The sequence below is a fragment of the Schistocerca piceifrons genome, chromosome 4 (genome assembly GCF_021461385.2).
Source record: "Schistocerca piceifrons isolate TAMUIC-IGC-003096 chromosome 4, iqSchPice1.1, whole genome shotgun sequence".
Lineage (NCBI taxonomy): Eukaryota > Metazoa > Arthropoda > Insecta > Orthoptera > Acrididae > Schistocerca > Schistocerca piceifrons.
Window position 1 is genome coordinate 388,808,766 of NC_060141.1, and position 25,680 is coordinate 388,834,445.

General features: G+C 41.2%; 1 protein-coding gene across 1 annotated transcript in view; it reads right to left on the reverse strand.

Annotated features, from left to right (window-relative positions):
• The window catches only part of LOC124795865 (E3 ubiquitin-protein ligase MYCBP2-like), a 145,577-nt gene that overhangs the window by 109,171 nt on the left and 10,726 nt on the right, over positions 1–25,680 (reverse strand). The window contains exon 4 of the mRNA XM_047259947.1: positions 5,565–5,767. Within this exon, the coding sequence (XP_047115903.1) occupies positions 5,565–5,767 (203 nt within the window). The remainder of the gene's footprint in view (positions 1–5,564; positions 5,768–25,680) is intronic.

Consider the following 25,680-nt stretch of genomic DNA (forward strand, 5'->3'; position numbering starts at 1 on the left):
AAGCCAAATAATTTACTTCTTGTAATGCAAAGTGACATTTTTCCATACTCCATACTAGACAGGCAGCTCATAACTGCTTAAGCACCTACCCCAGTCTTTGTCTCTGTTCCTTCACATCCCTTGAGGAAACAATTACATCATCTATATAAACTAGACATTTACAAGACTTCAATCCTTTCAGCACCCCACCCAAAAAACACTGGAAAGTCACTGGTGCATTCTTCACACTAAACACCATTCTTCTATACTGGTAATGTCCCCAAGGTGCTGAAAATGCAATCTTCACTCTATCATCTGGAGCCAATTCCACTGGCACATCATTCCCTGTCAGAATCCTGTGATGAGTCACTGGTGTTGGAGGCAACGATTCTTGTAGAAAAAAAAGTCCTGAAATTCTAACAGCAGCTCTTCCTTCTCTGCCGTCTCTGTTCCCTTCAAACACTTCACCTTTTCACGAACTGCAGCCTCGGCAGCATCCTGTGCCCTCTGATAGCCTACACCTTCTGTGCAGCAATTGTCCTCTTCCAGAAATTTTAACAATCACCAGCAATGTTACCTTTGACAACTTAACTCCACAGTGCCAAAATTATCTATAATGATGGGTACTACTTTACCTCCATCCTTCTGCTGCACACATACCATAATTTGCTGTACTAAACAACACACTAATATATTAATATCTTCCAGCAGTTCCATTACACACAATATAGCCACTGGTAAATCAGGCTCCAGATTCAACCACAGTGACTTCCTACTCAAAACACAATCATATGAATTAAGCCTTAATGTCATTGTTCACAGTTTAACTGAATTACCTTGTACAACAGATGCTCCTTGGAACAGATCAACACTGATGACAGGTTCCCCTATTGAATGTTTTCCCACTAAGTTATGCATGATGCTGATACAGAGAGTCTAATCCTAGGATCACACTGTGGCCCTCACTTACACAAGACATCACTTCCACACCCTGACTAAACTTTGTTGCCTCCAACTAAAAATTCATAATTATCGACCATAGCGGTTGTGTATCACTATCCACTATACCACAAAAATGTGGTGGGTTTCACTGCCTCTTACCACTAACTCTCTCACACATGTGCCCTTGTACCCAACAGAAACTTATACTCTTTACCACCTATTACACTCGCTACTCCTCTTTACACCTCTGCATTTATTTTTACTGCATTTACTTTTACTGGGAACGGCTTTCAGACAGTCTGGGCTTCCTCCTTAAGTTTAATGGGTGCTTATCACCGCCCCCTACCACCCACCCCTACTATTATTCCTGGTCTTACAGCATCCCTACAGCTAGTGTCGTCAAGCTGCTGATTGTTCATACCTCCCCTAATACCATGTGGCTGGTCACACAGCACATGCATATGCCCCATATATCCACAATTAAAACATATTATATTTGCTGTGAATACACTTAGATGATTTCTTACCCGTTGCACCATCAACTCCTCAAATTCCAATCCCAACCTAACTGCTGCATGAAGATCCATAGGTGCACCAGTGCAAAGCTCCTCTTGTGCCAAAACCCTCAGAAAAGCATTCAAGTGCCGTTTGCTTGGCTTCCTATAGTAACACCTTATTTACCTCCTTACTATGTGTTAACTCATATGTATGCACATTAAGCTTTCTAATTCCATCCACAAAATCCTGATTGTTTCTTTATGCCTCTTAGAAATACCACTAAGTTATTCACATAAAAACCATGTGTTATTTTGCTTCCTGTATCTCTGTACCAATTCCTGCTTGAGTTGCTGAAAAGTTCTTGCTTTGTTCAGTGCCTCTCTACAATGTACAAATAACTTTGCTTCCCCTTATAAGTGTGATCTCATTATCTGTAACAACTGCTTGTCCAACCTACCCCAATGTCAATTGATGATATGAGGCCTTCTACAAATGATGACGCAGTCTCAGACAACCTGCCAGAAAAGGAAAAAACAAAGTTCACAACAACTGGACCTAGCACTAGACTCTGTGAGTTCAATAGTCTTAATTCTTCACCCTTCTCTGTCAATTTACTATACACAAATGTATTCTCTGGCTTCAACTGCACTACCTCTTTGATTAATGACTGCATAACCTCCTCTCCAGTGACACCTTGTGCCATTGCATTGCCCTTACGCATATTTACAACTCAGAAATAGCAAGTCAAAAATAATAGGTACAGCACACTTGTCAGCTAGTAACACTACCCTGCTCACTTCCCCTGTCTACTCATGTGCCACCTGTGTTCTCTACATTGCTTTCCAATATGACCAAAACAATGACATGCGAAATAAACAGCTGCCATAGATTCAGCAAATTACATTGCGTGCATCGCACAGGCTCTAGCCATTCATTCCTAGAATCACCTTTAAACTGAGAGATATCCACTGGTTACTCCAGTCTCATGAAAGTAGCTCTACAATTATCACGAACCTTAACTCTTCACCACATGATCACCACCACACAAAAAAATACCGTCACATTCGCCCCACAACTATGGTCATAGGCTATGGTGCAAAACGATGCATTGCAGTGGGTGGTGCACCCTCCACTGTCACTATGGCAACATCATCATCTCTGACACCACTGGTGGTTACTGATGGTACTCAGTAGGCTGAGTGGTGATTGTGGGCTGGTGTGGCCCAGTAGATACATGGGTGAAACAATACTATATTAGCTTACATAACAATACTATATTAGCTTCAGATACACACCATATCATTAGCAACTTCAGCCAGATACACCCCTCTCCAGCAATCCAGGCCAGCAAAGGGTCACAAGTGGTGGCTTCTGCCCTGCCAAAAAGGGACGATATCAGCAGCCTGTGATGCTAACATCAGGTAAAGCAGTGGCTGATGCCCTGACAATGGGCCATAGCCTTGACATCAGTGGCACTCCGTTGTGCTGCGATGGTGTTCTGCAGTGGTGTACTTACACACTTCAGCAGCTCTGGCCCATCGACATCCACCACGAAGGTGAAAGAAGACACCATGACCCACTATCCCTGGCAGGAGTCGGACAGAGGTAGGAACAGACGGCAGGTCAGTGGCATTGTGACACTACGTCCCCTAAGGAGACTCAGTGCAGGAGGTGGCCTATCTGACCCAGTTTCTAACCCACAGCTGCAGCTAGCAATGCCCAGCCATTTTGTCATCTGGTGTGGCGTCATGGCGATGCTGCTGTAGTCCAAATGCCCCTGCCTCAAAATCTGCTACTATTTGTATGGCTCCAGTGCACACCCGTTACACTAAAACTGTGCACCTGGTCACGTAACTCACAGCAAGACTCTTGTCTTGGTGGGGTGACATCATCCTGACTACTCCAGCTATTACTGCAGGTGAGTACAGCTAGCTCATCATGCTATGCTTTTATGTACATGTTGCTATAACCCATATGATGCCATACTATGCTTACTGCCCAGCAGTAGCTTGACACAATGTGACGCTGTGGCTCCTTACAAATTATTCCAAGTTCTACTACAACTATGTAGTGAGACTAAACTTTACTTAAATGGAAACAATGCACTGTCTTGTCTTTCTAATTGTTAATGAAGTTGCAAAGACACATTAACCTGTGTTATAACACAGTGGTGCAAGATAACTGAATTTTCACTTTTTTTTACATACGAAAGTATTGATACGTCTTCTATTACCAAAGTAGGTGTAGTTTGAGGCATAAATTACGAAAAATTTACAAAGAAATGAAAATTTTTCTTTTTTCCTTTCTTCATACACAAAATAGTAAAAATAATATTGAAATGAACATTCTCAATGGTTTGTTTACCATCAGAAACATATTTGCAAGAAGTCACATGTCCTGTGTTGTGATTGGCTGATAGAAGCAAATGGAGCAGGTGTCATGTTGATTTATGAGCTTGTGAAGCTACAGTGCAGTAATCATCTGCTATGAAAATAAGCAATTTAACTGATGCATCACATTACAGATCTCAGCAACAAATTTTCATTTTTGGTATTATTTATTTTAAAAAATGGAAAATGTGATGTCACCAGATAAAACTTACCTTGTATTCCTTGTTAAACCACTTCACTATTGTGGGGAAATGAACTGAGATGAAACCACCAAGTTTTTGAGAAATATGAAGGGACAATACTTCAGGCAGGCTGAAGTAAAGGAAACATTAAAATGCACCAGGTTGCACCTTCAAACTAGGCTAACAACTCTGAACACTATTTATGCTGACATGGCAGAGAATCTGTTATGTATACCTGGAATGGCACATCTCAGCCATGTAGATATTTCCAAAGGGATATAAATCCCTTCATAATTTAGTGGAAGAGCACTTATCCACGCCAGCAGGAAATGAGGACATTGACAAATGTCTGTTTTGTGCTGAAGGCAATTTGTCTTCTGCATTCAAATATACAGATTGTCCCCAGCCCCATTTGTCTTAGTCACTCCAAATAATTTTTTGTTCAGAAGCAAAACAAAAATGCATTAAACACATGTTATTTAGCTACCAAGGGCACATTAACCAGTGTGAGTGCTTTTCTCGTAACTTTTTTCATCACAAAGATATAAAGAGCAGTACACCTTTTTTTTAAATAGACACTATATTTTTTTATTCGGTAATCCACTTTCTTTCCTCATGACCTTTTCAAAAATGTATCTCAGTGTACCATTCATCTATTCATGTAAACATGATGATACTAAAAATGTAATACAAAACGGATTTTTACTCTCCTCCACTGGCACACTGTGCACGTATCCAGGGTAATGTAACTCGTACACTTGCTGGACTTCACAGTAAACAAATGAAAACCCAAGGAAAATGGACACTTGATTTGCATTTCATTTACCTCAACGACTCCAAATGAGTAGCATTTCTACCAGCTCTTTATTGGTGTATTCATACAAACCGTCAACTGAAGATGACTGAACTGCTTGTATTGCTGTTCATATCTTCCTAATGAATGGTAGAAAACAACTTTTTTAGATACATTTTTTGTTTTGCTTCTGGTCAAAATGTTGCTTAGTGTGGTCAAGATAAGTGAAAGACCTTTAGACTGCAGGTGATTGTTCCCCCCCCCACACACACAATATAATGAAGTTTTGACAGATTGGCAGTATAATGACTCAGAAGATAACTTTGAAGTTTATTTTTAAAAACTTTTATATCAACAGTTTCACAGTTATTCTTCTTTTAATTGATTAGATTTAATATGCATAATATAAATTTCTTTTTTTCAATAATGTGATACTAATGTCCATAAGTATAATGTAACTGATAGATATATTTAATTTTCAACACAACACTGTAAATAAGGCAAAAAGAAAGAACATACAGTAATTCACATGTAAGTCATCAAAAACAAATATCAAAATTCAGAGAAAATAACACCAAATTTGGCAAAAACTAACACCAAACCTGATTCAACAAACAACAAAATTGCAAAAAAATTACACCAAACTTGGCAAAAAGTTACTACCAAATGGGTAAAAAAATTACACTGAAATCAGCCATAAAATAAAATAATTTTTTCCTATCTCTAATTATATACAATTAAACCTCTGTATCGAGAAAGACAAAAGCAGAACAAACTCACATGAATATTCTGCAGTGCTAATGCACGTGGTGACATTAGAAGAGCAGCAGTTGCATTGAGAAGACGTCCTGTGTCACCACGAACAACAACAAGGGCTAGAAGGCATGAACAGGCCACTGCTGTCAAGTGACTCCCATCATCAACAGCTGCTGTTTCTGGCCCATGCGAAGTAGCCAGATCCAGTAACAGATCAAACAGTGGTTCTGCAATACATCCAGTAAAGTCAGACTGCAACTTATGCATATATTTCTCTTATTTTTACAACAATAATAGTATAATGACACTCTTTTCTAATGTCTTCTCAGACATAAAACACTACCCCAAATTTTTTTAATGAAAACTGTCTCTTTTTTGTGGTAAGTTCCTACATGAAAACTGTCTTTCCAACATACATCAAGTCACTGCTACTCAAACTGAACAATAAAACAGTTCTGTAATTAATATGTGTGGAAATTCAAAGTCAATGTCATGGCTACACAATGAAAACTCTGTAAATGAACACTGGTGAGTACAAGACTTAGTGAGTTCAAAGTTTAATGAGTGCAAACCCAAATGCATGATATTATCCAGTGGTACAGTAAAAAGCTCTAACTTGTGGTAAAACAAATGTAAGCATTTAACAAATTGAAACTGATTCAACAAACAATGAACAAGCCAGGATGAAATAACTATGGTATGAAACGATAGATTGCTACTCACCACACAGAGAAAGAACTGAGTCACAGATAGACATAATGGAAAAGAATGCTAGATATATTCAAGTATCGGATAAATTCCTTCATCAGGCATAGAAAATCTGCACACAATATTATGAAAAGGATAGACTGCTACTAACCATATAGTTGAGGTGATGAGTGGCAAACAGGCACAACAAAAAGACTTATAAACAAATAAGCTTTCGGCCAAAAAGCATTCTTCTAAATTAGAGAATACACACACACACACACACACACACACACACACACACACACACACACACACACAAAAATGCAAATCTCACACAAATGACCACTGTCTCTGGCTGCCAAGGCCAGACTGTGAGTAACTGCAGATGTTGGGAGAAGTAATCTGGATGGGAGAGGTAAGGAGGAGGCTGAGAGGGGAATAACAGGATTAAGGTGGGGGACGGTAAAGCGCTACATGTAGGAGCATATAGGGATGAGGTGGAGAGAGGGTAGGGCAGCTAGGTGGAGTCGGGTGGTTAAGCGATGGTGGGGTGGGGTGCATAAAAGGAGAGAAGTAGAAAAACTGCAGGTACGCTGGCAGAATACAAAGCTGTTTAGTGCCAACATGGGAACAAAGAAGAGGATAGGTGGGTGTAAGGCAGTGACTAGCTAAGTTGAGCCCAGGGGGTTTACGGGAACATAGGATGTTCCCACCTGCCCAGTTCAGAAAAGTTGGTGGTGGTAGAAAGGATTCGGATGGCACAGGCTGTGAAACAGTCATTGAAATGAAGAATGTTGTGTTGCGCAGCATGCTCAGCAACTGGGTAGTCCAGCTGTTTCTTGGCCACAGTTTGTAAGTGGCCATTCATATAGACAGACACTTTCTTGCTTAGCATACCACAGTAGTTGCTGCTTGGCTTGTAGACCACACGAGGTTTCACAGATATCTCTGCTTATCTACATCTACATGATTACTCTGCTATTCACAATAAAGTGCCTGGCAGAGGGTTCAATGAACCACCTTCATGCTGTCTCTCTACCGTTCCACTCTCGAACGGCACGTGGGAAAAACGAGCACTTAAATTTTTCTGTGAGAGACCTGATTTCTCTTATTTTATCATGATGATCATTTCTCCCTATGTAGGTGGGTGCTAACAGCATGTTTTCACAATCAGAGGAGAAAACTGGTGATTGAAGTTTCATTTTCTGAATCCATGCTGTCTATACGTCAATAAATCGTTTCCTTCGAGGTACTTCATAATGTTAGAATACTTCATAATGTTAGAATACAGTATATGTTCTAAAAACCTACTGCAAATCGACGTTAGTGATATAGGCCTGTAATTCAGCGGATTACTCCTACTTCCCTTTTTGGGTATTGGCGTGACTTGAGCAATTTTCCAGTCTTTATCTTTCTGTGAGCGAGTGGTTGTATATAATTGCTAAATATGGAGCTATTTTATCAGCACACTCTGAGAGGAACCTGACTGGTATAAAATCTGGACTGGAGGCCTTGCCTTTATTAAGTGACTTAAGCTGCTTTGTTACACCGAGGATATCTACTTCTATGTTTCTCATCTTGGCAGTTGTTCTTGATTGGAATTCAGGAATATTTACTTCGTCTTCTTTGGTGAAGGAGTTTCGGAAAACTGTGTTTAATAACTCTGCTTTAGTGGCACTGTCGTCAGTGACTTCACTGTTATTGTCATGCAGTGAAGGTATTGATTGTGTCTTGCCACTGGTGTGCTTTATGTATGACAAGAATCTCTTTGGGTTTTCTACCAGATTTTAGGACAGAATTTCATTGTGGAAATTATTAAAAGCATCTTGCATTGAATTACACACTATATTTCGAACTTCTGTAAAACTTTGCCAATCTTGGGGATTTTGTGTTTTTTTTAAATTTGGTATGCTTTTTTCGTTGCTTCTGCAACAACGATCTGACTCGTTTTGTGTACCATGGGGGATCAGAATCATCACTTATTAATTTATGTGGTATATGTCTTTCAATTGCTGTTGATACTATCTCTTTGAAAACATTCCACAACTTTTCTACACTTACATAATAAGATTGGAAGAAGTGAAGACTGTATCTTAAAAAGGCATTAAGAGCATTTTTATCAGATTTTTTAAATATATATACTTTGCGTTTCTTTTTTATAGTTGTAGGTGTTACGGTATTCAGCCTAGCAGCAACTGCCTTGTGGTTGATAATCCCTGTATTCATCACAACAATGGGACAAGTGATGTTTGTGACTAGACTGGAGTAGATGGTGATGGGAGAATGTATGGGACAAGTCTTGCACCCAGGTCTATTACAGGTATATGAGCCATTAGGCAAGGGGTTAGGAGCAGGGGTTGAGTAAGGATGGGTGAGGATATTGTGTAGGTTGGGTGAGCAGCATAATACCACTGTGGGTGGGGTGGCGAGGACAGTGGGTAGGATATTCCTCATTTCAGGGTATGAAAAGAGGTAGTCAAAACCTCAGGGGAGAATGTGATTAAGTTGCTCCAGTCCTGTGTGGTACTGAGTCATAAGAGGAATGCTCCTCTGTAGCCATATGGAAGGGCTTTGAGAGGTAGAGGGTGACTAGAGAGATAAGGCATGGGATATCTGTTTCTGTTCAAGACCAGAGGGTAATTACAGTGAGATTTTGGCATATTTAAAGAGAGACTGCTCGTCACTACAGATGTGTCGGCCATGGGTGGCTGGGTTGTATGGAAGGGACTTCTTGGTATGGAACAGGTGGCAGCTGTCGAAGTGGAGGTATTGTTGGTGGATGGTGGGTTTGATATGGATGAGGTGGTGATGTATTCATGTTTGAAGCAGAGGTCAACATCAAGGAAGGTAGCTTGTTGGGTTTAGTAGGACCAGGTAAACCGAATTGGCAAGGTGTTGATGTTCTGGAGGAATGTGGGTAGGGTGTCCTCACCCTCGATCCATATCATGAAGATTTCATCAATGAATCTCAACCAGGTGACTAGTTCGAGATTCTAGACAGTTAGGAAGGTTTCCTCTACATGGGCCACGAATAGGTTAACACCAATGTGGGTGCCCACTGATGTGTTGTTTGTAGATGATGCCTTCAAAAGAGAAGTAACTGTGGTTGAGGATATAATTGGTTGTGATGGTCGGGAAGGAGGTTGTATGTTAAGAGCCAATTGGGCACTGAGAAAGATAGTGTCCCATAGCAGCAAGGTCATGTGCACTAGGAATGTCACTGTAGTCAGAAGTGGGACTGACACAGGCAAGCAGATTTCACGGTGGTAAAGGAACAGGAATTGTGGAGAGTTAGTAGAAGAAAATGTTGGTATCTTTTGTATAGGCAGGTAGGTTAGGGATAGTAAGCTAAAGGTATTAGTCCACAAAGGCATCTCTGGTAGGATAGCATGGAATGGTAGGGCTGAGGGGAGAGGGAGAAGGGAAGGGAGAGAGAGATGGGGGGAGAGGGGGGAGGGAGAGAGAGGGGAGAGGGGAGGGAGAGAGAGGGGGGAGTGGAGGGAGAGGGGGAGGGGGAGAGGGAGAGGGGGAGGAGGGAGGGGGAGGGGGAGAGGGAGAGGGAGAGGGAGAGGGAGGGAGGGGGAGAGAGAGGGGGGGAGAGAGAGAGAGAGAGAGAGAGAGAGAGAGAGAGAGAGAGAGAGAGAGAGAGAGAGAGAGAGAGAGAGAGAGAGAGGAGGGGGGGGTCCTGAGATGGGTGTAGGAATCTGAGGACGGGCTGGAGATCCTGCAGGATTCCTGGAATGTCACTGTGGCAGGGCTTGTGGTTGGACATATCTGACAACTAGCAGAGTACCTCCACCTGCAGTTCATAACCACAATGGTGCAGCCTTTGTCAGGAGGAAGGATTATAAGGTTATGATCAGTCTTTAGGTGGTGGATTGCAGTTCTTTCTGCAAAACAGGGATTTGGGGAATGATGGTGATGTCAGTAGATAGCTGGGCCATCCAGCTATCAAACACTTCACCCAACGCAACTTTAACGACTGCTTCACAGCCTGTGCCATCTGCATTCTTCCCATCAACCGTCCCTGCAACACATCCTTTGTTTCCATAACTGCCATGGCCTCAAGCTCTGATAGTCTGTCTACCACATGCCTATCTATTTCCCTGCTCTATCTCATCAACAAATCTGCATGGTCCTTTTCTCTTCCCTACTTCTCTCCTCCCCTCCACCCCCCTCCCCTTCCCTCCACACCCCCAACCCCACCCTACCTGAGCACAGCCTCACAGTGCCACATCTAGCAGCCCTATTCTGTAACCACTATGTCCCTGCACTTTCTCACACGCAGCATGAACACCCCTCACACCAACCCACCTACCTCTACCCCTCCACATCTCTTCAGTACCCATGCTACCCACCCCAGCAAAAATTTCTGATTATCTCAGATGCAGTCGCAGTCATACCTTAGTACCCAGAAAGGACAGCAGCCATATGCGTGCGAGTTGTGTTTGTGTGAATGTGCGCAAATTTTCTATGTCTGATGAAGGAATTTGTCAGACAGCTGAATATACCTTAGCCTTATTTTTCATGATTGCAACTCAACATCTCTTGTATGTGGTGAGTAGCAACCTATCATGACTGTTATTGAACTAATTTAATAGTACAATAATTGGAAGAAGAAGCCAATGCACGATAAGCTACACTTCTGAAGGTTATTTAAATTGAAAGGAATTTTAATGAGCATTTCTACAACTACATGGATGAAAAATCAGGAAGTGCAAATGAAATTGGCTCTACTAAATGTGGTGCCTCATTTGAGGGATCACGCAACAATGAAAGACATTAGCACACTGTATTGAAATCAAAACATGAATTTATATGACAGAGAAAGATAAACAAACAATAAATATGATCAAAAAATACGGGATCAACTAGTTTAAGACTAGCTCATCAGAACACAAGCAATGCCCGAAAACAGGAACCTAATCATTTCTATATTACATGTCCATACACTTACCCTCTAATGTTATTTCTGTTAACAGTCAGAGTGAATTTAGTATGACTCAAGAAATTTACAACCAAAATACTAAAAGTAAAAGTAATTTACATATAGACTGTGTGTCCACATATAGGGTTCAGAAAGGGGATTTATATAGGGTGAACATTAAGCAAACCGACAAACTGCAGGACGTATTCCTGACCAGAAATGGAGGAAAGAACATCCTATGAAAATGCATCCAGAAACACATTGTTGCCACACTAGATGGCACCGATGAATGAAAGTTCCTCTGACCGTGTGCCATGTGTTCCTTGTGTGTTGCAGGCTGTGTGACTGATGCAGCATACTGTAAGCAGCAGAATGGTCCAGTATTCATATCGGGAACAAGGTGAGATGGTGTTTTCTATGGCAAAACAGATGCAAAAGGTTGAGAGGCATCATGGGTACACTAAAACAAGTACCCTCATAGACATCAACCACATAACACAACATTTGACACCCTTTTTGAGCATTCGTGTGATCATGGGTCCTTTTAGACAGACAAATGTGCAGGGAGGCAGCGGACTGTGAGTGCACCAAATTTGGAGGACCAACTTGTACAGGATATTGAGACAAACCTGTTATAAAAAGAACAAACATGATGTATAACACTTTATAGAGCAACATGTAAGATACAGGTTGTGTATAGCACTGAACACATTGACTGGACAACAATAATACAGAGTAAAGAACAGACCAAGCACTCACTTGTTATCACTTAAATAATGCTTTTTTCTTTCATGGCTCACCAGAGTGCACCGGGAGGCTGACCCAGGGAACCTCTATGAGTAGGACTGTGAACTGCATGGATGCACGCTCTCAGAAATTGCGCGCATCACGAGTGAAGGCATGTCAGAACCCTAGTACAAGCTACAGGCGAGTGTCCTGCCAATGTGGTGTATGCCAGAGCATAATTATGTGTATCCTGTATAACAACTGCTCCTATCCCTATCACCCGCAAAAAGTGCAAGGATTATCAGCAGTGGATTTCCCTCTAAGGGAAGGATTTTGTTGGTGGTTTTTGCACCAGACCATCACAATTATGGGATTTCTGTTATCAGTTCTCTATACCAAAGAAGCACCCTTTACGAGAACTTGTAGCATCAATCTGCACAATTGTCATCTGTGGTCTACAGACACAGCACATGGTAAGCAACAGTGTCATTTACCATGGCAATGATTAATTTCCAGACACATATTCATAGTACCTTTTTTCCTCCGTTTTCAGTCAGTAAAATGTCACTGCAGTTTGTTGGTTTTATTAATGCTCACCCTGTACTCTGATGTAAATATCAGGTTGCAAAGTCAGGTTGCTGGTAGACATCAGGCAGAAATGTGAAAATGTCTAGATATTAAAAAATAAAGTAAAAGAAAATCTTATTAACCTCTCCTCTTATAATTTATAAGAATTTTGGGACTCAATTATGTAAAATCTGCTTAACTCTGGAGTTTATATTGAATGTGTTTTCAGTTTGCCAGTTTATAGACAGAAAACAGTGATATTCGTAAAGTTACATAAATGAACTTAAATGTAGAATTGCATTAAAATAGCAGCTGAGTAGAGTAGTGCAACAGGAGGGACAGCAGCTTTCTGAAAGTAGCCATCAGTATGAGTTGGTCAGCACTAGTCAGAATTAGTTGTTAGTATACTTTACAAAAGTGCTGTGGCTGCTTCTGTCTGTTAATTTATAACTTGAGTTGTTCCACATCTCTGAAGACTTTCCTTCATAATGTGACTTAAAAAGTGATATATGACTTAATGAATTCATTACAGGTAATGAGAACCACCTGCAGCAGCCATATTATTGAGCAGTGATTAATCATTTAATTACAGTATTCTGTCATCATTCAAGGACACAAGGAGGACACTAACAGCAGCAATACAAAAGGCACAAAAAACATGAATTTCCAAGAATTAATACCAGTTTGTTACCATTCAAGGTAAAATAAAGGAATAAAAAGGGAAGAAATACAAAAGAAATGCTATTAGAATGAAAAATAGAAGAAGAGTATGGAGACAAAAGTGAGGTAACAGAGACTGTGAGAAAGATATGCAACACAAACATATCATCAGTAATTTCATAGTAAATTCCATGTCTCACAGTGCTAGCTAGAAAGCAGAAATAAACAAATGTGGCACATTAACCATGGTATGCTCAACAGGAATTACTCAACTTGGGAGACATGGCTGAAGAGCATGTGAGAGATACATTCAAAGTAACAGTAGAAGAGTGGAAAGAAGGTTAGAGTTCAGTATCCCACTGACAACAAGGTCTCTCAGAAATGGGGTACAAGCTCTTTTTAGGCAAGGATAGAGCAGGAAACTGGATGTGCAATTTTTGAAGAAACTATTCTAACATTTGCGTTAAGTGATTAGAGAAACTGCAGATATCTAAATCTGAATGGCTGGGTAGGGATTTGATCTATCATCCTTCCAAATGAGAGCCCATGGCCTTGACCATTCTATCACCTTGACTGGTGTAATTTTACAAGGGGATACAGTTTCTAATCAGCTGATAATGTCAGCAAGAAGGAGATATGCAAATGGAAGACACTGTTTGAGTGCAGAGATATAATTGAAGTAACCGATAATCAATTACTGAAGCAAAACCAATTGCGACATCTCACAAAGTACGTATCAGTTTGACAGTAGACACTGATGCACAGTTTAAATGTGATATATCATCATCTATATATCATCATCTAAAAGTCCAACTGTAACAAATATTTATTACCTTTCGCTACAGTGGGAAACTGAATTTTTCTGTCCATGGGGCACAGTATTTCAGCAAGAAACCACATTGCCATCATCAAACACACTAATCAACTGATTGCTGAGGAATGAGCACAAGGTAGTGATTTACAGGAATGGTGTTTAATACGGTTTTAGTAGTTACGATAAAAAAAGTCACAGTATAGTGATTTTTATTATTTACACTCAACCAATTCAATTCTGGTATCCCAAAACCTAATAAATAATAAAATAGACCAGAAGTAAACTGCTCAGTCCATGTGACGTATTCCTTGAATAAAAATTCTTGGTGTACATGCCGCGTCAATTCAGGATAAAACTCCAAGCTTTCGACCACTACTTCCATGGTCGTTGTCAGGGCTAAAACTGATTGTCGTAAACTAGCGAGGCTCCCACTTTTATATGCAAAGGACGGCTTCTGATTGGCTGGAATACGTCATAGTAACAGTGATATGGCACATAGTGCACTGGATAAAGAAAAATTGCAGAGGAAAACTTCCCGCACTTTACCTCCTGATTCAAGGGATGGCACTGCAATCAACGCAGGATAGAAACTACATCTATGGAAGTAAAGGGCACCACTTCACTATGCGCCATATCGCTGTTGCTTGACGTATTCCAGCCAATCAGAAGCCATCCTTTGCATATAAAAGTGGGAGCCTCGTTAGTTTACGACAGTCAGTTTTAGCCCTGACAACGACCATGGAGGTAGTGGTCGAAAGCTTGGAGTTTTATCCTGAATTGACATGGCACATACACCGAGAGATTTTTATTTTACTGCTTAAACATTTGCAGCACATTTCATTTTGCCTTTCCACTGGAATATGGGTGAAATAGTGAATTAAAAAGATAGGGATGCAGAAACAGTCAAAAGCTGTCACCATGAATTTGGGCCCATTGCCCAATACTATGGTTTGGGGAAGTCCTTCGATGGCTAGAATCTGGATGAGCACCTTAACTGTAATGTCCATTGTGATGAGCATTGTGCTGATCACATATGGGTAATCGGAGTAAGCATCCCTGACTTTCAGCCACGTAGATCCCAGAAATGGTTCTGCAATGTGCAATTGAATGCGAGCCAAGGACTGAAAGATTTAGGTGGTGCAGCCCAATGCTGGATGCAAGTGGGACAGCTGTGCACTGTGGCCTCCATATCTGTGTTTAAACCTGGCCAGTAAGTGTGTTGCAGCAATAGGATTGTCACCTGTCACATTCCCCAGTGCCCATAAAGAATAGCTCTAAAACCCGATGCCACAGGGTGCCAGGGATGATGACACACTGAGTATCAGTCTCAGCATGTATCAGGAGAGCACTGTTGATAACTGGCGGATGGATGGTGTAGGTGAGCCCAGGCCCGGAGCTCTAGATTGGTTTTCTTTAAATAGTATATGTGGTGCCCATAGAGCACAAAGTGCATGACGTGCCATAACACTGAGTCGTGATAAATGTCTGCTGTGATTTGTGCAACTGCAGAGGTAAGGCCTTTCAAGATGCATCTCCATTCTATGTGGAAAAATGAGATTTGCTACTGGTCCAAGGTTAGGTCCAGTGCCACAAGTTCTGCATTTGTGTGTTGCGCTATAGGCTTGTACTCAATGGTATAATTGTAGTAGCTGAGGAAAAGCACCCAATGCTGGAGCCCTTGTGTTGTCTGTTCTGCAAGACTGAAGTGAAGCTCGAGAGGTGCTAACAGTGATTTGTAACCCGTAATTAAAGTAAACTCAGTGTGAACAGGTAAATATGGAATTTCTTAATGACAAAAACGATCTCTAAGGCTTCTTTTTTGATTTGTGGGTAGTTCTTTTGAGTGATTTTCGATCATGTTGGCAATGGGTTGCTCAGTTCCATCATTGTTTCTATGTGCCAACATTGTCCCAATGTCACAAAGAGTGGCATCTGTGGCCAGAACGAGTGGATGTGATCATGAAAATGTTGTAAGACAGGGTGTCAAGCACAGCACACGCTTCAACTGTGTGAAAGCATGGTGACAGGCAGCTCTCCACCTATACTGATTGCCTTTTTTTTTTTTTGCAATGGTTTAATTGATGCATGATGTGGGCCACTTCTGGGAGAAACTTTGAATAATAATTTACCTCTCCCAAAAAAAGCCTCCAACTCCTGTAAGTTTTGGAGACATGGTAGAGAGTCAATAGCTGGAATGTTGTTATCAACTGGCTGAATCCCTTCTTTGCTGAGCAAGTGCCCAAGGTATTCCACCTGCTCCTGGAAAAAACTATCGTTTGTCTAAGCAGTACTTTAGCCCCACATTTCATAATACAGTGAACAGAGTGCAAAGATTTCACAGGCAGTCCTGATGCATGTGGGTATGGTTAACAGCTCCAGATATTTCGGGAAAAGTGCCAGAGTAGAAGAGATCACAAAAGTCAAGCATATTTGTAAACGCTGAAGGGAGTATTGAGAACCACAATGTTTTGCAATTCTTTGTCCAGTGGGATCTGCAAATATGCATCACCATGGTAAATCTTAGAAAAAAATATTTCCTTCAACAAGCTCCGTGATGAGGTCTTCTGGACATGGCACAGTGTAGGTTTTGACCTGTACATGGGCATTGACAGTGTATTTAAAATCACAGCATAGCTGGATTTCTTGACCACTACCAGAGGCATGGCGCAGTACTTGATTTAACTAGTTCAATCTCCCAGCCTCACAGAGGTGATTAAATTTCTTCTTGTGGCTGTCCATAAGGATACAGGAATGAGGTGTAGTTGGCAGAAATGAAGCACCGTGTCTGGACGGTTGTGTGGGTGCCTCTACATTTGAGAAATAGCCACAGCCTATATTGGGCAAGTACCCTATACCTGCAGTTGATACTTCAGAAGCTGAATTTCCTGACAGACCAACTCATTTTGCTCCTGTTGCTGTTGTTGAAACTGTTGTCAGAACTATTGCAAAAACTGCTGCTGCAGTAGCAACTTTTGCTGTTGCTGTTCCAAGAGGTTTACAACCTTTGTGGTCAATACAGTGATGAGATTTAGCAGAGGGCCAGGAATGAGTAAAGAAACCACTGAAGTTGGACCGAGTGACTAGAGTCATCAAAAGTTGGTCACTGAGGGTGAACAGAAAGACAGACAACAATAGCAAACACACAACAGTGACACCACAGAAGAATACCAAGACTAAACAAGTAATCCACAGTGCATAAACCTAAGACTTAGAGAAATCTGAGAGCAAATCTACAATGTGTAATGAGAACTGTAAGAGCACGCATAGAATACACAACTTAAGGTGGAGCCATGGTGCAGTGAACTTTATAGTGCTGTCACCGACGCATTGCAATACAGCGAGGTCAGGGCTGCAGTAAGGCAATACTAGTGCTCGCAGCTGTAACAGTGCCACATATCAGCCAAGATCAAGTTTCATGCCAACCAGTGGGCTTTCAAAGTCACCAGGTTGGGATACCAGACTTCTCGTAATCATATGTAAGCAACAAGCAGTAATTTTACAACTATGGATATTCCAAGATTGAAATAATAAACAAAAATTGAGATAGACAGCCAATGATCTGCAACTGACTGATGTGTGGCACATAGACACCTGTTGTAGTCAGAGAACTGTACTCATTCTGGAACACACACACTCACAATCAAGCAAGCAACCAAATGCATGCATCTGTAGGCACAATCACATCTGCTGTTTACCATATTGAATATTTAAACTTCAGTCTTACTGAAAGGGTGAAAAATTCATGCATTTAAACCAGGGCCTCACACATGGGGAAAAATCACTTTCTTGAAAAGCAAGATGCAGAGTGTATTTGCATGGCGCATCAGTCCACCTTAGTTTAATTTGCCTCAACTCAGCTTGCACAACGAAACTGTCGAGTGCATTGATAGATGGCTTGCTCGACACTGAAATGTATAAGTGCAATACAGCTACTAGAATACTGGAACAACCTGCTCCAGGAAAAGCAAAGATTTCTGAATGTCCACTCAAACCAGAGTAGGAGCTTTCTTATTTTTTTGTTGGTTGTGACAATAAAGTCAAATGTCTAACCTGCAACACAGTAATTACTTGTATCAGAAAATCGTCTAGTGAAAGAAACTTCACAAAAGTACAATGAAATCATAGAGGATGCCTAACAGTAAGAATTAAGGAAGTTGCAAACTCTAGCAGAAGAGAATTCTGTGTCCACAAATGAGGTTTGTAGCAGTACTTTAACAGGTTTGTTTTGGTTAAAAGTTCTACGAAATGAACTAAAGTCTGTTTACAGTCTTCTCAAATGTGGTTTTGTTTTTGTTTGTATTATTGCTAACATACAGATGTCACGGTACACTTGACAGGCCCTCAAGGCGTAACCCCTTAAAGAAGAACGGACTGAGAATAAAGGTGCTTGTGAATCCACACCACACAGTCACATATTGCGAATGCAGTGGCTCTTTGTGTACAACACGTGGTTTAATAGTACACCAAATTCATCAGTTCTGTGTATTCACTGCATTTTGTAATGTAAAATGTGCCTTGTCATCAAATAGAATATTCCCCGACCACATGTCATTGTCTTCGATCCAATCCAGAAACTGAACAGCAAACTCTGAACACTGCTGCAGATTACGAGGTTCCAGTTGCTATCTGTATCTTGTATGGGTATCAGTGTAAAACAGATCTCAAAACTTCCCACAATGTTGACCATGGAATGGAGAATTCTTATAACACTGTATGAGCACTTAGCCACCTGCTAAATGGTTAGTTACAGCAATAGCAACCTCATCCATAATTTCCACCAGAATAGGACGCCTTCCTCTTCCAGATGCCACACCAAGTTCACCCGTGTTTTCGAATTTCATAATCATGTTCTTTAAACAATATAATGATATTGGGCCTCTCCTCAGACCTTCCAGGCAGAGACACTCTCTCAATGCAGCACTGTAATTGCTGCCATTCATATAAAATAGTTCCACTAACAATGCAAAATCTCTCTTCTCAATAGCCATGTCATACAAACAGTGCACAGTACAGATTTGAACCTGGTGGCCACAGCTGAAACTAATTTTTTTTTCCAGCAAAAATCGGACCTGAGCATATCTGCCAAGTTTTGCTGTCAAATGATAATAACAGCCCACACTGGACCACTGTGAGCAGCTGAACTTTCATTAAAATAACTCAGTATATTCATAGGCAACAAGTTACTTTGAAAAGAGCTACTGATCCTTTTCTTATACTATCTATCTGCTATTCTTTATCTAATACCCTAAACAAAGTCTTTATGTTATACAGGCTGCTATTGGATTTCTATACCTTGTCAAATTCAGTGTCTGCTTAATATGTAGAATTTACATCCCTGGGTACAAATATTCTGAGAAGTCGTGGGAGTAGTGTTTGGAAATTATTTTTATTTCTAGTTTGTGAATTGCAGTGTTCATCCTAAATTCTTTCTTGTTATGAACAGCAAATACCACTAGGGAATATATGCACTGGCACATAAATGTGAGAATTTCTAAGTCTATGAAGAGGCTTTGGTAAGATCCTTACAGCACATACACACTTTTGCAGAATACTTCTCTGACTTTAACTCCATTGCTCCTGAAGACTATGCCATAGAACAGTATTGGATGAAAGCATGCTACGAATGCTAGCAATGCTGTCTGCAGATAAACATAATGAGAGAGACTTTTAAGTGAAATGCAGATAGAACTGAGATTTTCACTTAATTTATCCACATATTAGTGCATCCACAGTTTATTATCCATCAGAATGGCTAGAAACTTCCCATATGAAGACATCCTGTGAACGTCCATTGATCTCTACTTCTGGTATCTATAAACGCTGTGGGACAGTTTTGGTAAAATGTGAACACTCTTGGATTAAATGAGACCACTCACCAAAAGGTAGAAGTGTTGAGTCATTGACAGATACACACAAAAAGAAAAACAGCTTGCTAGCTTTTGGAGTAAAAATTTTTCAAGCTAGAGTAAAACATACAGACATGCACGCATGTGCATTCACACACACACTTGACTATTCTACTCTCTATATGTGGCCTGCCAGACGAACAGTGCCAGTGCTGCATTTCAGCAGGTGGACTAGATTGTGGAGGAAGTTGTGTCAGGTAGGGCGGAAAAAGAGAGAGAGACAGAGACAGAGAGAGACAGAGAGAGAGAGAGAGAGAGAGAGAGAGAGAGAGAGAGAGGTAGGTTGTGGATAACTAACAGCTTAACACAGAGGGAGGCAGCTGGTTTCTGGCTACGAATACGGGAGGGAGGGGTGGCAGGTACGTGAACTCGGCATGTGATGCACAGTTGTTAGAGCCAGTGGGGAGCAGCGCACATTGTAGGTGACCTGTGATCGTGAATTGGGATGGGGTGACAGGACAGAGGATGGGAAAACTGTTGGGTGTAGGGCATGAGGACAATGGGTTACCAGAACTGGTGAGAGAATGGTTACAGGAGCGAATGACGTGTTCTAAGGATATAACTCCCATCTGTGCATTTTAGAGAAACTGGTGGTAGAGGAAAGGATCCAAATGGCCTGGATTGTGCAGCAGCCACTGAAAGTTGAGCATGTTGTGTTCAGCTGCATGTTTTGCCATCAGGTGATCTACACACATATTCGACAAGCCACCGTAAGGTGCATGATGGATGGTACCCTGTACTGCTCCTAGTCATTTCCTTTCCTGTTACACTCACAAATAAAGCAAGGGAAAAACAACTGTCTGTATGCTGCCATATGGGCCCTAACTTCTCGTACCTTACCTTCATGATCCTTACGCAAAATACACTACTGGCCATTAAAATTGCTACACCAAGAAGAAATGCAGATGATAAACGGGTATTCATTGGACAAATATATTATACTAGAACTGACATGTGATTACATTTTCACGCAATTTGGGTGCATAGATCCTGAGAAATCAGTAACCAGAACAATCACCTCTGGCCGTAATAATTGCCTTGATACGCCTGGGCATTGGGTCCAACACAGCTTGGATGGCACGTACAGGTACAGCTTCCCATGCAGCTTTAACACGATACCACAGTTCATCAAGAGTAGTGACTGGCGTATTGTGACGAGCCAGTTGCTCGGCCACCACTGACCAGATGTTTTCAATTGGTGAGTGATCTGGAGAATGTGCTGGCCAGGGCAGCAGTCGAACATTTTCTGTCTCCAGAAAGGCCCGTACAGGACCTGCATCATGCGGTTGTGCATTATCCTGCTGAAATGTAGGGTTTCACAGGGATCGAATGAAGGGTAGAGCCACGGGTCGTAACACATCTGAAATGTAACATCCACTGTTCAAAGTGCCGTCAAATCAAACAAGAGGTGGCCGAGACATGTAACCAATGGCACCCCATACCATCACACCGGGTGATACGCCAGTATGGCGATGACAAATACACACTTCCAATGTGCGTTCACCGCGATGTCACCAAACACGGATGCGACCATCATGATGCTGTAAACAGAACCTGGATTCATCCAAAAAAAATGACGTATTGCCATTCGTGCACCCAGGTACATCATTGAGTACACTATTGCAGGCGCTCCTGTCTGTGATGCAGCGTCAAGGGTAACAGCAGCCATGGTCTCCGAGCTGATAGTCCATGCTGCTGCAAACATCGTCGAACTGTTCATGCAGATGGTTGTTGTCTTGCAAACATACCCATCTGTTGACTCAGGGATCGAGACATGGCTGGACGATCCGTTACAGCCATGCGGATAAGATGCCCGTCATCTCGACTGCTAGTGATACGAGGCCGTTGGGATCTAGCACGTCATTCTGTATTACCCTCCTGAACCCACCAATTCCGTATTCTGCTAACAGTCCATTTTCCCAATAAACTGAAGTTAATCACTAGCCTTCCCTACCGCAATGATCACATGCTCAGTCCATTTTATATCACTTTGCAATATTATGCCCAGATATTTAAATGACATGATTGTCCCAAGCAGGACACTACTAATGCTGTATCTGAACATTACGAACTTGTTTTTCCGACTCATCTGCATTAACTTAAATTTTTCAACCTTTAGAGCTAGCTACCATTGTCACACCAACTAAAATTTTTGTCTAAGTCATCTTGTATCCTTCTGCAGTCACTCAACTTTGCATTTTCACATACATCACAGCACCATCAGCAAACAACCACAGATTGCTGCTACCTTGTCTGTCCAATCATTTATATATATATATATATAAAAAATATCAGAGTTCTATCACATTTCCCTGGGGCACTCCTGATGCTATCCTTGTCTCTGATGAACACTCATCATCAAGGAGAACACACAGGGTTTTATTACTTAAGAAGTATTCGAGCCACTCACACATCTGGGAAACTATTCCATATGCTCATACCTTTATCAACAGTCTGCATTGGCGCACCATGTCAAATACTTTTCAGAAATCTAGAAATATGGAATGTGCCTGTTGCCTTTCATCAGTAGTTTAAAGTAGATCAAGCTGTAAAAGGGCGAGCTGGGTTTTCCATGAGCGATGCTTTCTAAAACTGTGCTATCTCTTGTTCTATGCTTTGCACATAGATCTTTTCACAGACACATGAACTTCCTGTAACCTTTGCTTGCCTTCATTTGCACATCTCTTTTGAACAAAGAGTGGAACAGCTATTTCTTCCTCAATATTTTCCAAATTTTGTCATTAAACAAGGATGGGTATTTTCCATCCTTAATTCACTTAATAGGCATGTACTTGCCCAGAGCAATATTTACAATCCATTTAAACTTGCCCATAATTCCTCTATGTCCATCATACTGGAACTAAGTGTTGTCAGTTCATTGTCTACATGAGATGCTAACAAATGCTTGTTGTTGTTGTTGTTGTTGTGGTCTTCAGTCCTGAGACTGGTCTGATGCAGCTCTCCATGCTACTCTATCCTGTGCAAACTTCTTCATCTCCCAGTACCTACTGCAACCTACATCGTTCCGAATCTGCTTAGTGTATTCATCTCTTGGTCTCCCTCTACAATTTTTACCCTCCACACTGCCCTCCAATACCAAATTGTTGATTCCTTGATGCCTCAGAACATGTCCTACCAACCGATCCCTTCTTCTAGTCAAGTTGTGCCACAAACTCCTTTTCTCCCCAATTCTATTCAATACCTCCTCATTAGTTATGTGATCTACCCATCTAAGCTTCAGCACTCTTCTGTAGCACCACATTTCGAAAGCTTCTATTCTCTTCTTGTCCAAACTATTTATCGTCCACGTTTCACTTCCATACATGGCTATACTCCATACAAATAATTTCAGAAACAACTTCCTGACACTTAAATCTACACCCGATGTTAACAAATTTCTCTTATTCAGAAACGCTTTCCTTGCCATTGACAGACTACATTTTATATCCTCTCTACTTCGACCATCATCGGTTATTTTGCTCCCCAAATAGCAAAACTCCTTTACTACTTTAAGTTTCTCATTTCCTAATCTAATTCCCCCAGCATCACCTGACTTAATTCGACTACATTCCATTATCCTCATTTTGCTTTTGTTGATGTTCATCTTATACCCTCCTTTCAAGACACTATCCATTCCGTTCAACTGCTCTTCCAAGTCCTTTGCTGTCTCTGACATAATTACAATGTCATCGGCGAGTCTCAAAATTTTTATTTCTTCTCCATGGATTTTAATACCTACTCCGAATTTTTCTTTTGTTTCCTTCACTGCTTGCTCAATATACAGATTGAATAACATCGGGGAGAGGCTACAACCCTGTCTCACTCCCTTCCCAACCACTGCTTCCCTTTCATGCCCCTCAACTCTTGTAACTGCCATCTGATTTCTGTACAAATTGTAAATAGCCTTTCGCTCCCTGTATTTTATCCCTGCCCCCTTCAGAATTTGAAAGACAGTATTCCAGTCAACATTGTCAAAAGCTTTCTCTAAGTCTAAAAATGCTAGAAACATAGGTTTCCCTATTCTTAATATAGCTTCTAAGATGAGTTGTAGGGTCAGTATTGCCTCACGTGTTCCAATATTTCTATGGAATCCAAACTGATCTTCCCCGAGGTCGGCTTCTACCAGATTTTCCATTCGTCTGTAAAGAATTCATGTTAGTATTTTGCTTATCTGCTCTTTATAGCGCAAGAACTCTCCTAGCCTTCTTGACTGATTTATTAAATGTTGTGAACATGGCCACTATGATGACATCATGATCACTAATCCCTGTCCCAATTTTGTCAAGTTTTTTCTTCCTACTCCAGTCCTGTCCTGACTTATCCTACACCATCAAAGGCTGGGCCACATGTAAAAGCAGCCATATCATATACCAGCTCTGTTGCAATCACTGCACAGCTTTTTATATTAGTATGACTGCCAACAAGCTGTCTACTGCCAAACTGTTGCCAAGAACAAAGCTGATCACCTGATGGCTCAACATGCAGCTGAGCACACTTCACAACCATAGCCATTTGGATCCTTTCCTCCCTCAACAGCTACTCTGAGCTGCACAGATGGGACGTATATCCATACCACAAAGCCTTTGACCCTGTAATAATCCTGTCCTCAATTCCAGTAACCCACTGTCCCTGCACCCTCTACCCCACAGTTACCTCTTCCTCTGTCCTGTCACCCCTCTCGCAATTCACGACCTCATGTCACTTTCAGTGTGCGCTGCTACCTACCGCCTCCAACAATTTTGCATCACTTGCCGAGATCATGTACCTGCCACCCCTCCCTTCTGCATTCCTAAATGGCCAACTGGCTGCCTCCCTCCGAGCTACTAGCCAGTGTGTGTGTGTGTGTGTGTGTGTGTGTGTGTGTGTGTGTGTGTGTGTGTGTGTGTGTGTGTGTGTGTGTTTTACTCTAGCTTGAAAAGGGATTACTCCAAAAGCTAGCAAGTTTTCTTTTGTGTGTGTGTGTGTGTGTGTGTGTGTGTGTGTGTGTGTGTGTGTGTGTGTGTGCCTATCGAGCAAAATATGAGTTTTAATGTTTAAGCTGTTAGTTGCAATCCTGTTCTATTATTATCATGGCTACATCTGATATGAATGTGTTTTGGTCCACGTATCAATATACTTGTGTCTTCAGCAAACATTATTGTTTATGAAAAGTCTCTAAAGTTCCAGTAAATCATTCATATAGGTCAATAGTAGTTAAGTCTCTTGCTCTTCTCATTATTTTCATCTTTACTCAAGTTACTCTCAATACGTACTCTGTACTCACTAGATTATTCATTCCATTCAACAGATCCTGTAACTCTTCCTCACTTTCACTGAGGATGATAATGCCACCAGTGAATGTTAAAAATGTTATCCTTCACGGTGGACCTGCCCCCCCTCCCCCCCCCCCCCCCCCCATCATTGCTTCTTCGATGTACAAGACTGAACAGTACGGGCGAAAGATTGCATCCCTGTCTTCGCGCCCTTTTTAATCTAAGAACCTGACTCTTGGCCTTCTATTCTTATTTTTCCCTTTTGTTCCCCATAAATATTATACATTATCCTTCTTTCCCTACAGCTTACACCTACTTTCCTGATAACTACAAATATCTTGCACCATTTTACATTTTCAAATGCTTTTCCTAGATCAACAAATCCTATGAACCTGTCTCGTTTTTTCCTTAACTGTTGCTTCCATTATCAATCAAAACATCAGGACTGCTTCCCTAGTGCCCTACCTTTCCTAAAGCCAAACTGATCACCGTTTAAATGGTTCTCACTTTTCTTTTCCATTCATTTATATCATTCGCATCATCGACAAGGACGCTTGAGATGTTAAGCTGATTATGAGGCACTCCTCACACTTATCTT